Source organism: Micropterus dolomieu, linkage group LG06 (assembly GCF_021292245.1).
Source record: "Micropterus dolomieu isolate WLL.071019.BEF.003 ecotype Adirondacks linkage group LG06, ASM2129224v1, whole genome shotgun sequence".
Taxonomy (NCBI): domain Eukaryota; kingdom Metazoa; phylum Chordata; class Actinopteri; order Centrarchiformes; family Centrarchidae; genus Micropterus; species Micropterus dolomieu.
In genome coordinates, this window is record NC_060155.1 from 22,522,482 (window position 1) to 22,535,607 (window position 13,126).

General features: G+C 39.1%; 1 protein-coding gene across 1 annotated transcript in view; it reads right to left on the reverse strand.

Moving 5' to 3' along the window:
- Nucleotides 1-8,059: 8,059 nt before the first annotated feature.
- The window catches only part of LOC123972609 (WW domain-containing adapter protein with coiled-coil-like), a 14,603-nt gene continuing 9,536 nt past the window's right edge, over nt 8,060-13,126 (reverse strand). The window contains exons 12-13 of the mRNA XM_046052153.1: nt 9,532-9,659; nt 8,060-9,435 (exon numbers count right to left, since the gene is read on the reverse strand). Of these exons, the coding sequence (XP_045908109.1) occupies nt 9,366-9,435; nt 9,532-9,659 (198 nt within the window). The 3' untranslated portion in view covers nt 8,060-9,365. The remainder of the gene's footprint in view (nt 9,436-9,531; nt 9,660-13,126) is intronic.

Here is a 13,126-nt window from a genome sequence, read left to right on the forward strand (position 1 = left end):
TCTTGCCTGTGAGATTTCTACACAAACTATTGTTTAAAGGATGCACGCTTGTTATGCAGCAGAATCATTCTATGCAATTTTGGTTTGGGGCAAAAAGTCATCAACTCTCAAAAATAACTGGATGTTTTTATGCATTTTGTGCAAGTCATTTAAAAGATGAGCCATCAATGTTCAGATAGACAGATTTCAGAAGTCCCCGGGCTGGAAAACATAGATTAGTCTGGGAAATAAATGAATACAAATAAATGATGCATATAGGAACTTGCAGAAAGGCAATTCCAACTGTAAGAGCATTTGTTGTAATTTTTAGGTACTTCACTGCCACAGAGACGAAGATGAGTTGTGAACTGAAAAGTTTCTGAGACAAGGTTTCTGTTGGTAAATGAGAAATCTCTCATGGTAGTGCAGGGATCACTTTGCATTAAATGGGCTTTTCCCTATGGCTTTTCTCAGTTTGTGTGGGTTATACTTAAGGCAGTGGTAGTGGATGTTGAGCTGAACTAAAGTTGCATGAATATGATTCATGTGGTGACATACACAAACAAAAGTGCTCTGATGTGAGCAAGGCTATTTCGCTAACCACAATGTATTCAATCAATTTATTTCAATCACCTGTATTTTAATGATTGATAAAAATGAAATCCCCTTTTTTCTGGGGTGGGTGGGTATGATTCTTTTTTTTTTTTTTGCTTCTGAAGTGGGGTGTTAAAGTATTGTTGGGAAATGTGTGCTCACTTGTCATAGTATTGTCATATAGCCCACTGCAATACCCTGTTTTGCTTTTTCCTTCATTTATCAATGCAACTTATAATCGATATTTGATACTCAACTGCCAAACAAATACACCTCTCCCTTCAGTGCTCCCCCAGAACCTCCACCTCCCAAATTTCAAATCTCTGGGGTTTCTCCAATTTTCAAACGCCATTGTCCTTGCCTAACAATTTAACTTTCTTCTGTGTTTATACTTTTCAGACCTTTTCCTCTTTGGTTGTTTCTCAGCCATCTCTCCTTCACAGTGCCTGCAGTCCAGCAAGTTTGAATGTGCTGGTGTATAAAACTCTCTCTCCCACTGCTCCTTATGTCACTCCTGTGCACGAGCACTAACGGGACCGGTTGCTGATTGGCTGGAACAATGTTGTGTAGCAAGGTCCACACCACTTTCTTTGTTTTCCATTTACAGAGCCTGGGCTGTGTAGGAAAACTGTTTTTTTTAGAGCACACAAAAAACTGAGAGCTAGTGAGGATATATTTGTTGAATTTAACAAAATGTTTATTGGATAACAATCACTTAACGCTGTAAATCCCCAGAAACCCTGATTTGTGTCTCAAGTCTTTCTATATAACAATAAATTTTCCTGACAAATAAGCAACAATTATTCAGTTGTTAAAACCTGCAGTAATGGCTTTTTATGGCAACTTGGGGGCAGCAAAAACAAGTATGCGCAACAATGACTTCCTATCACCTTATAAGTTCATACAGAGCTTAGAGCTTTTCGAGGTGAGAGCTTTGAAAGTGAAACAAAACAATCAAATTGTGGACCTTAAAATCATAACAACAACTTGAAAGACACCTAAAAGCTCCATAGTGCTGGGGGGAACTGCAGAGTCGGAAGATACATCTCTGTGGGTTTATCATTAAAAGTGACCCCTTTACAATATTTTATAACAAAATATTGATTATAGCAACTTTAAGTTCCAAAAAACATGTTTTATTTTTTAAGGGTCTAAAACTCAGCCAATCTGCTTCATCATGAATGAATTTTGAATAAAAAGAGGCTAAATCCTCATCGGTGCATAGAAATCTGCTATGTGGGCACATAGTTTTCCAACAGAGTTCTGTCCACTTCTAACCAGTGAGAAAAATCACGGCAAGCCATCATGTAAAATTATTAAAATTGTTTTAACTTTGGCAGAAAATGTTGGGCTCATGAAGGAACAGGACTGAGAAAATAGTTTTTTAATGCCCTTTAATAATGGCAGTTTTCTTAATAAACAAGGGACGATGAGACTTATGTTAGGACAGAAACATTTTCATAAGACGTCTCTAGGTTTCGAGTCACAACATATAATTTATAGCTCACCAACACAAGTTACGATTCTAATGTAGAAATTATAATCACAGGTTCAGTGTACTAAAATCTTTACAGCACGTGCTCAGCTCTCTCCTTTATCAAAAGTTTTACAAAGTCAACCAAAGCTCCCCCCCCAACCTTAGATGTTTAGTTCAGTTTGAGGGGAGATCAGTCACTTTAATGTAAGCCCCCTGGCAGTGACAATGGGAGGGGAGTAGAAGGGAGTCGATGATGTCGGAGGTGTAAATGGTCAGTGGAAAGTTGAGGAAGGTGACAAGGACAGAGGAAAACAGTGGGGGATAGATAAACAAGCAGAAAAGGGTGAAGAGAGGAGAAAAGCCAGGACGGTTAGATAAAAAGAGAGGCGGACGAAGGTGGGATAGAGAGGGAAAACAGCTAATTAAAGAGAGGAGGGGAGGAGCCATGAATAGAGTAAAAGGGCTAATGGCTGAGACCACAGCTGGCTCATTTGAAGTAGGGGGGCCCATAAATAAACGTGTGACAGCGATAAATATAGTATGACAGGTCATCTGCACAGCGTCCCCAGGGACACTGCTGGCAAAAGGGGCCATCGGACACAGGGACTGCCCATTATCTCACACACCCTGACTGATGAGCGACTGATTGAGGTTCAGCTTGCAAGGAAACTTTACAAGAATCCCCAGAAGAGCAAAAACTGAACACAGAGAAAATAAGAGTAGATGAAGACAACCTTTAAGCTGTGCTGTATGAAGCAAACACTGAAGGATCGAAGACAGCTGCGATGGAACCTATCAATCACCTTGTGTAGAGATATATTGGCTGTTATACAAGGTGACAGTGATCAACCCTATCAGGGTTTAAGGAGTGATGAAGTGCAATGTTTCTGAGCTGCCTCATGGGCAAACAGGGCAATATCTTGTCATTTGATAGAACTTCAAACTCCTGTTGTACAAATAGTTCACCCTTGTAATATACTACATATAGAATGATGAAACAGTTTGGTAAAAGTTCAATTTAACAATAAAGTGAAATAAGTGAAAATAGTAAGTAAAATGACTAAAGGATTAAATTTGCGTTTGGTCTGAAAGCACCATTAGAAGTAACACTTCACAATTGTGTCATATACTACAAAGAAAAAGCAAAAAAGGTGAATCTCTCCACAATCTTGTGATCAGACAGGTTCTCAGGCACCACGACGAGGCTAATGTGGTTATTAATGTAACGGTGTTGCTGCTGGGAAAAACAGTAAGGCCCAGGCAGATGAAAAGAAAGTGGTGGCGTCGGAAGTAGAGGAAGATGCATAAGCAGTCGAGGAGATGTATTAGAGTAGAATGGCAGAACCAGAAGACCCCTGGGCCAAAGTATGCTCTCTTCTGAGCTACAGTAGAAGGCACATTCTGGCACAATATGGATAGCCATGTACATCTACATCCATCTATCTTTCTATCCTGCAAATGAGCTGCCTGTGAGCACATCTTAAGAGACTACTTCTCCTGACAATGTGGAAGTAAAAAAATTGCATTGGGAAACATTTTGTCAGAGGACTTGAACTTTTCCCCTGAACAAAATAATATGTTACTTATATTTCGTGTAATTATAGGACACAAAGTGTTATATGAACGGGTTGCCAGGGACTCACACGGCTTAGAGGGCACCTGGAGCCTATCCCAGCTGACATTGGGCAAAAGGCGAGGTACACCCTGGACAGGTGGCCAGTCCATCGCAGTGTAGAAGAAATCATGATTCGTAAAAGCTCTTCAAGGGTGAAAGACAGAGGGGTGAACAAATCACAGAGGGTAACAATGGTCCAGTATACCCTACTAGTTTGAATGGTGCAAGGGGTGTTTACAGCCTGACAGACCCTGTGCCAGCTCATCTATACTTCACATGCCCATCCACTTCAAGAAGCACCTCTACAATGGGAATTAGCACCATAATGAAGCTACCAGCAAATCCCACTGCATCTATTTCTTCATTTCCCACATTACTGTTTACCCACTGTTAAGGACTGACAGAGCTGTGGTAATTACCTAAGACTAGTACCATGATGGTAAGATGGACCAGGCCTTGGCATCAATGATGCAGAGGCTGCAGGCTGAGGTTGAGGTTTGGCTGCTGACCTATGAAGAAGCTGGGATAAGTTTCCTTCCCCGTGTTAATGGGGAGCATCTGAATGTATCACGCAGCTTGAGATTCATTACCGACTGTGATTTAGGAGTTATAAATATACTCTACTTAATTAAAACCAATGGGATTGTACAAATACAACGCGTCATTGCTGTGTCAAAAAGACATTGAGCCATTTGTTATGACCTGGCTCAAAAGGCCACAACAAAAGGGAGACACACCATGGTAAACAGTTAGCATATGTTTATTTAATGAAAATAAACCAAATCAATAGTTACTTCTAATTAACATAATTAAAGTATGAGGTATGTAGTCTGTGGTTTCAGTAGTGTCTGTGCAGGATGATGGTTGCATGAATGTATGTGTGAAGGTGTTGTAGCATGCAAACAAAACAAATACCACAACGCAAAAGTCCAACCAAAGAAAACCAAACTAAATGGAAAACCAGGGAGCCGGCCGCAGGGAGGTCTGATCTGGTCTTGACAGCAGCTCCTTACTGAATGAGAAAACAGTCCCAAATACTCTACAAGGCAATTACCCCAGGTGCCCAGAGCCACTGCAATCAGCCCCTCCTCCAAGAGAGAGAGAGAGAGACAGGCCACACTCATGACCCCACAGGGCGTCACACAAAAGCAAACACTAGTTAGAACAACTAACTCTCTCAATGATACTTCAGGGAGGCCTTTTCCGTCTGAGGTACTATGTCAGGACATAATAATTTAATTTGCCAGATAAAGATAAACCAGATAAATAAGGCCCTTATTATTTCAGGTCAGACCAGTCCTAAAACAAATGGGTCCATTCTGAGTTGTAGATCACACAATGAAACAAAGAGATTTTAATTGTGTCTACTGCTATGCTAGTGATGAAGAGACTGTTTCAGATCAGTTTGTAAGCATACTCTGGCCATATGATAATACCATACATGAGGACAAATGAAGCAGCTCCAGTAAACGCATTTTGTAATCTCTGCAAATATAGCTGCTGATGCATCAACCAGAGAAGTGTCACGTCCAGGTCCTGTTGTGTACTATGTAACAACAAGAATAGTCATTTTTATTCAAGTACCACTGAAACTTTGCTCATACTCATTCTTCTATCTGACTGATATCGAAGAAATCAAACATGTGACAACATGAGACGCAAATGAAACATTCTGAACACATCCAAGCATGAGAGCTTGTCAACCTTAAAAGAAGAATTCAGCATGTAATTTACTTGATATGTTAAAAGAGGAACACAAACACTTCTTAAATCCATCAGTGCACATGCTTTTAAGTTTACCTGACTTAATTTATATGCAAATATAATTAGAAGAGTCATGTGCATGTCTGCAGCCTGTGGGGGGAATGTCTAAGTCTCTAAATTATATGAAAAGCTGTACTAGCATTTTGTTCGACAGGTCAATTCACTTAAATTATAAAAAACACATTTTATCAGTTACCTCTAATGGTGTCAAGCCATGCAGATAGTCTCCGGCTTCAAGATTTCTGCCTATACTAATATGATGGAGGTGAATGGAATTTTGTTTGTGGCTCTGGCATTGAAAAATAGCATTATCAACAGCAATATTTCTTTCCAGAAACAATGCTGTTACATTACTCAGATAATTCACAGAACAGTTTTCATAGGAAATATTTCTTTAAATATGACTGAGTATATTAAATCAAATTCCATTCACTTAGGTGGCGGCAGAAATCTAAAAACCTAGACAAATAAAATTAAAATTATCTGCATGAATATATACCATCATTCCATTCAATAAAAACTTTTATTGAACAAGGAAAAAAGCTTCTCAAGCTAACTAGCTTGCTAACTGCTTGTTGTCAGAGAGCAACTAAAGCTTTGATAAAATATTGTAAAAAACCTGAAACCTTTGCTCCACTGAAAAGACTTAAAATAGCAGCAGATGAAAACATCAGATCTGTGTGGAGAGATTAGGAGACAGTAACGTTCCTCACATTAATACATAAAACGAACATAAATTACTTATTTACATTAAGTTTTCTTAAATTCAATAACTGTTTTTGCTACATATGGATGGAAACCTGGTTGACACAGTTTATTTAAAATATTTCTGTCTGTCTGTAAACCATTCCTCATTAGTGGAGCAGTTCAACTTCACAGAAGAGGTTAATAAAAGTGGTTGGTGCAACACAGCTAATAAGCTATAGCGTCCTCCATTTTGGACTCTCAGCTCTCTGGCTGACCATTTCCTCAAAGGTCAGCACTGTCAAGACAACTTGCAACTAATCAATAGTGTAAATTCCACTCATTGATGTAACCAATGCAAGTAAAAAAAGTTGAATTTGACGCAAACAACACGCACACATTCCTGTAATCGCAGTGATTCCATTGCAATGGATTCATTTTGCCTACTAGTTTGTCTACTAGAGAGCACTCCCAAGTTTATATTTTTTTATAAACTGTAAATGTTCTGCTCAGTACATCTTGGTCACAATTCATTAAGGACCAAATTGATCACTATCAAAATGTTTATGTGCTTATGTAAAAAAATAATTGTATTGGCCAGATGTTTTTTTTGTCTCAAAAATCAATATCATCCTAAAAAGTCTAGTAGTGTATCTGGCTGTAATCACAATCACTATCACTATAGGCCTAAACACTTAATGTTTTGTCTCTCTTAAGTTTAATGAGAATATTTTGATATAGCATAGTGTTATAGCTACAACTCTTCTGAAACAGTTTGCCAGGAGTGTGTGGGTTCAGTGAGGTTACAAAGCAGAAGGCAAGCTCACTGTGGAGCTGTGCAAGCAGGAAAAGCTGCTGAGGTGTTCTAACTAAAAGGCCAAGTTCAATGTCATCCTAAATACACCGCTCTGGTGAAATACTCAACTCTCAACTGGTTTTTATCATGCTTTTGCCTAGTCAATCACCAGCTCTATTTTCGTATCATCTATCATCTGTGTACTTACGTGTGTGTATTGCCTCAAGAACTGGCCCAGAATCACAACACAGGTCAACTCCATTCTGATTTTATCCAGCCTTCTGCTTTTCTTTGGGCTACATTTCACATGTGACATGTACAGTAATGGGTTTTTAATCAGATTGAGCAGAGAGAGCAAAAATGCACACATAAGCAGAACCTGACTCAAGGTGCGATTGCTCACTGTCACCATCTGGTGGCCAGAAATGGAGCTGTACTCCTTCAAACGCAAATACTCAGTATGTTACCGCTGTTTCATGTTTTTATAACTTTAACTTTAACCTGAATACACACCAACCCACGGGGACTCATGTCACGCCAAAAATTCAGGTCACTATGTGTAGAGACTGCTTATTGAGGGTTAAGACTTGGTTTTTGGGTTCAGGTTACAGTTGGGTTAAGGTAAGAGTTAAGGTTGTGGATGTAGTTGTGATGGTCACAGTTATGGTAAGGGACTAGGGAATGCATTATATCAATGAGATGTCCCCGCTGGGATAGAGGAACAAAAATGTATGTGTGTCTCAGCAGAAGGTGCTCCAAACCAACCAATGGAGACCTTGGAGACGCCTAGAACTGCCAAGTCATTGACAAAGTGCATGGCCTGATCCCATAGCACATACATTTCCCAATGCTGTCACCCTAACCCTCCTCCAGCTGCATAATTACACACTTTAACTTAACTAAATTACAAAATGCATAATTCATCAGGATGTGCGCTCAAGGCATACATCACACACATCCTTAATCAAAGTCTAGAACACCTAAAGAGTAAGTAAAAGTCAAGCACGAGGTGTGGTATAATATTTTATTCTCATATTTTATGGAATACAAAGCCCGTAAAAACCCCACCCCCCCCAAAAAAAGTGTGTACATCAGATGTGGTGGAAACTATTCAAGGACAAGAAAAAGGATAGCTGAGAGACAAAGGAAGCTGCTTTATGGATGTAGAAGGGTACGACTGCAGTTTAATGTGATGTTCATATAAAAAGTATACCCTCTTATTGTGAATGAACCACTTAAAAAAAAAAAAAAAAAAAAAAAAGTAGCCAAATCAGGCTTGAGTCACTTGATAAAAAGGGCCACAGCGATGACAATGAACAAAAATGATTAAACAAAACATTCCTTTATGAAAAAATAAATTGTCTTTCCATTGGTCTTTTCCATTATGACTACAAGGACGTAATCAATCATGTGCAACAATAATTTAGCTTTACACTGTTAGTTCAGTTGCTTTTCTACTCTTTTACACAATCTCTTGCAAAGCTGCACAAAAGGAATGAAACTTTCTCCAATCGGACTTGGGAGAGAAACAAAAAGTAGACAATTATACAAAAGAAGACAAATAGTAGAAGTGATAAGAAAATGGCCAGCAGGGCTACAAATGAAAATAACCTCAGATGTACTAGCAGCCAATCTAGGTCCAATAATGTAGGCTTTTTCAAAATGGCTTTGAAACATTTAGAGTGTGTTTGACAAAAGCAGCCATAACGTCCCAGTGAATTTGTATCACTGGAACCATAGCCCAGATTCCCATCAAATGGGACAAAATAACTGAAGCACATTTAAGTATTTTCAGAAAGTTCTGGCCAAAGGTCTTGCCTAAGGCCAAGATATGTTAAACCAACCAGCTTGAACACTCACTGGGATGGTAAAACCACTGACAAGTATAGTGAATAAAAAACAACATTAGAAACATCACTGCCATTGAATCCATACATTGCAATGCATGACAAAGTCCATTTCAGAAGATTTCCCCAGAGAATTGTGTCACACCAATTATTATGAGATGGTTTGTTTTAGTTCATTTTCCCAAGAATGAATTGTAGTCTTTTCCTGACCACTACACATCAAAAACACACCAGAAAACAAGCTAACCCAATACAATACACACAATCCAAGGTTCACAGTCCGAAAAGGTGCTGTTTGAAAAGAGCCTAAGGTCCTCTATGTCCTCTGGTTAAAGTGTCCGAATCGGTGAACCGTCATTTTCACCTTTCAGCGAGAGCAATTCATGTGGTGGACACTGGAAAAAAAAAAATTTGAAAAAAGAAAAGGGACACGTTCAAGATGATGGACCTTCACCTTGTCAGCCACCGTCTTATTTGTGTTCTAACAGCTTTCCTCAGTTACTGAGAATGAGAATAAACAGGCTATAGCAGCTTGCTGTCCATGTCTATTCCTCTTTTTCCAATCATTTTAATCCATCCATCCCAGTCCTTTCTTCTCTGGTCAGGTCTTCACACCATGTAGGAGTTCTGGTTCTTCAGCTTGTCCAGCTCTTTGCTCTGCTGCCTCAGAAATAGGATTCTGTAGTGGGGGAAGGGGGAGACGTATATGAATGTGTGATGTGAATCTCTGTTTCAGTCACTGTGGATCTATGTACATATGTAATGTTTGCCTCACCTCTGTTCCCTGAGCGTGGCCTGAATTTCACACACTCTGACTAGGGAGCGGAGGTTTTTCATCTCCGTGCAGATCTCAGACATGTACAAACTGCCCATGTTGTGAATGTCCTCACGCAACCGTGCCGCCTGACAAAAAAAAAAAAAAATGTGTGTTTATTGTCAAGTCATTATTATAGATTTTCACAACAAACATTCGACATACTTCGGATCAACTGATGAAAGTCATTAAACCAAACTCAATGTTGAGCTTGGAATAAGACTTTTTACAGACAGACCGGCACCGGCCCCCAGGGGGCGTTCAGAAGATGATGGGGGGCGCTGAGCTGCTTTTGGGGGGTGTTTGTTGAGGTGAAAGTTTTAAGGCGAGTTTAGACCAAACTACTTGCAAAAAAACTGGTCTGCAACATTAACACCTACAAGTTTACTCCACTGCGACTGGACGAGACGGTGTGAATTGTAACTACTCTTCTCTTCAGTGTTTATTCTGCTTTTTGTGGCGCAGCTCCATGCTGCCTTCAAGGGAACGGGAAGTCAGTATCATCTGTAAAATTTCAGGTGCCACAATCACATTTAAAGAGGTTAATTCCCCAAACAACAGACACAAAGAGGTCAGACTAAATGTTTACTCAGCAGGGATGATATTAAGTAAGTTGATCTAGAGGAGAAACATATTATAAAGAATACCTCAGAGCCTTCCTGCATTATATTCTGTTATATTTTTAAATTTTTAATTGTCACTTTCCACCTGAATTTTGTGTTTCTCTTTATATAAATAAAAACATATCCACCATAAATTGATGCTTTTTTTGTTTTTTTTTAAACCAGAATGCATAAATTGGAAATTAAGTTTTTAATGCTCAAAATCTTCTGAGGGAGGACCCCCAGACCCCACACTTATTAAGTGCACCATCCAAGAAAATAGTCTCTCTGTTTACAAAAAGTTTCTGAGGAACATTCACTTATTAATTAAATAATAAGTGAATTTATGACAATTAAATATAATTAATATTGACATGGCTTTTTTGTTCCCCTGGGAAAGTCATAAAATTGTTGTTTGTTATTCACTTATGTGCTTTTTAATAATAGTAACAACAACAACAACAACAACAATAATACTAATAATCAAAAATATTCAGACAAAAAGCCAACATCTTTTTTGATGGGGGGGGTGGTAAAGGCCCTGGATAATGAATAGGGGGCACTGGCCCAAAAAAGGTTGAGAACCACTGGTTTACTGCAACCTCTTTGAAAGGCCACAAGATGAAAATAAGTGGACTTTGTGACCAAAAAGTTTACAAAACAAAAAAATACTATACTAGCTGTACATACTGATTTGGGCTAAATGTAGCATGCAGTATGCAAGCAAAGGCAAAATCCGCAGTATGCCAAAAATACCCTGATGTCATACTGATTTAGAAAAAAAATCTCCAGCATGCACCGGATCAGTATACTGTGTCCCACAATGCAAAGCGCTAGAACAGTCACAACAACAGGTGTTTTTTAAAAACATATAATCTTTATTTAATCAGGCTGTCTCAACAGTCATTACTGAAATGTGAACAGCATCATCGCTGCATCAGCGGTGGACAAGGAGGAACATAACTGCTCTGTCCCTGATAAACAATGTAACTCCAGTGTTTTCCCTACCATTGTTTTGGAAGCCGGAATTGTGGAATTTCGGTGTTTCAGTGAGGGCGGGGCTTACTGCTCAGTGTCTTCTCCACCCACACCCACACACGCGGCGTCATATCGAAGACTGCGGGCTAGCAAGTGCTCATCGCTTCAACAAACCACATTGGAAGATGCAGGATGCAAGCTTGTTGTAAATTTTGTGGGTGTGTGGGCGGAGTCAAATATTCTGTTTGAAAAAATTTAAAGCTAAGTCCGGTCAGGCTTTGTAAACAAGGAGGAGCACATGAGAGTAGCCTCGTCAGACCCACTTATACTCTGTGTTCAGCATAATGGAGACTGTCAGGTAATCACCTATTATTATTATAAATAAGTAATCCCTTATTAAATAGTGTTCTAGTATTTTAATATCCTACTGTTGCATACATGAATTGTCCCCATAAATAATTGCACATACATTTAAGTATTTCTATGTTGCACGATACTTCAAATTAACATATTGATTCAATATTTCTTATTGAATTTTTATTAATCCACCACATGATTACACACTTTTTCTGATGACTAAATGCTTTTAGATTGTAAAACACTGAAACAGAAAACATGGAATTTGGGAAATAATAATAACGAAATCTGGCAGCAAATTCAGACAGATTTCATAGGGCCCTATCCATGGCCTCGTCGCCCAATATCTGAATGTAGCATAACTATAGAAAGCCCCATCGGGAGGCATTAACTTTAGCGGTAAATGTCTAAAAGTAATGGAGTAAGCGACAAGCCTAAACTGACAAAAATTGAGTGTGCCGCGTCTACGGTGACACCATATATCCGTAACACGCTCCGTGACACTAGTAGTTTCGGAGGGTCGACCACCTCCCCCTGGAAAAAAATCTTAGGGGAAACACTGAACAGAGTTAGATTTAAAGTATGTATGTTGTTTTCTTCTTATTGACAGCTCACTAGGGTTTACAATACTGTCTTCAAGATATCAAATGTTAGCTTAGCAGGATTACAGTTTTGGTATGGGTAGGACAAATGTTACAGATAGGCTATAGCCTTGTTCTCCTTACACAAAATTAAAGTAGAATTTTGTTTTATCAGTGCTTCTTACGTTTATATTCCTCCTATTGTCTACTTTCACCAGCAAAGTCTGGCCTCACATACTGCAAAACAAATGATTTAATAGCTTCGTAGTGCATGCTACAATGGAAAGCAGTATGACGTATGTAGTATACATTACGTACTGCGTTCGGCGGAAGTATATAGTAGACGGGTCCAAATCCAGCCAGAAACTCTATATTTCTGCCAGCAGCCCGATGAAGCTGTACTGCTCACACACTATAAAACAAACTACCAACTCTCTCCACTGCTCTGTAACATAAAACCCCGGACGGTACCTGTTTCTCAGTGTTCTCTGAAGGCCATCCTTGTATATGTCTGATGAGGTTCTCATCGAAATGAGCTGCCAGGGTGGGAGTGAAGGAGCCGGGGGCATCGGCCTGGGTTTGGCTGGTGCTGCTGGAGGGGACATGTGGCAACGCAGCGCCAGACATGTTTGATCCCGTGCACAGAATCTCCTGGCTGGTGGATCGAGATAAATGATTAACTTTGTGTAGAGGGCAGTTTCCCCAATGATGGAATACTGACCTTTAGTCAGGGATACTGAAGATTATTCAGTCTATACAATTTATTTGTACTCATTTATTTTGATGAAAAATTGGGTGAACAAGCAACCTCACATATGTATTTTTTAACTTAACTGCCATGATAAGTCCAAATAAGGACTTATATCTGTATATCAAAAAAAGATAATTAATTTCTAGTCCAGCATTTTTAAAACTGGATATGCATTTCTGTATTAGTAAGCCTCCACATTGGATATATGCAGCAAGAAATTACTTTCCAGAAAATGTTACTCTAGATACACAGCGTTCTTTTGAACTACTTTTTACCAACACGCTGTG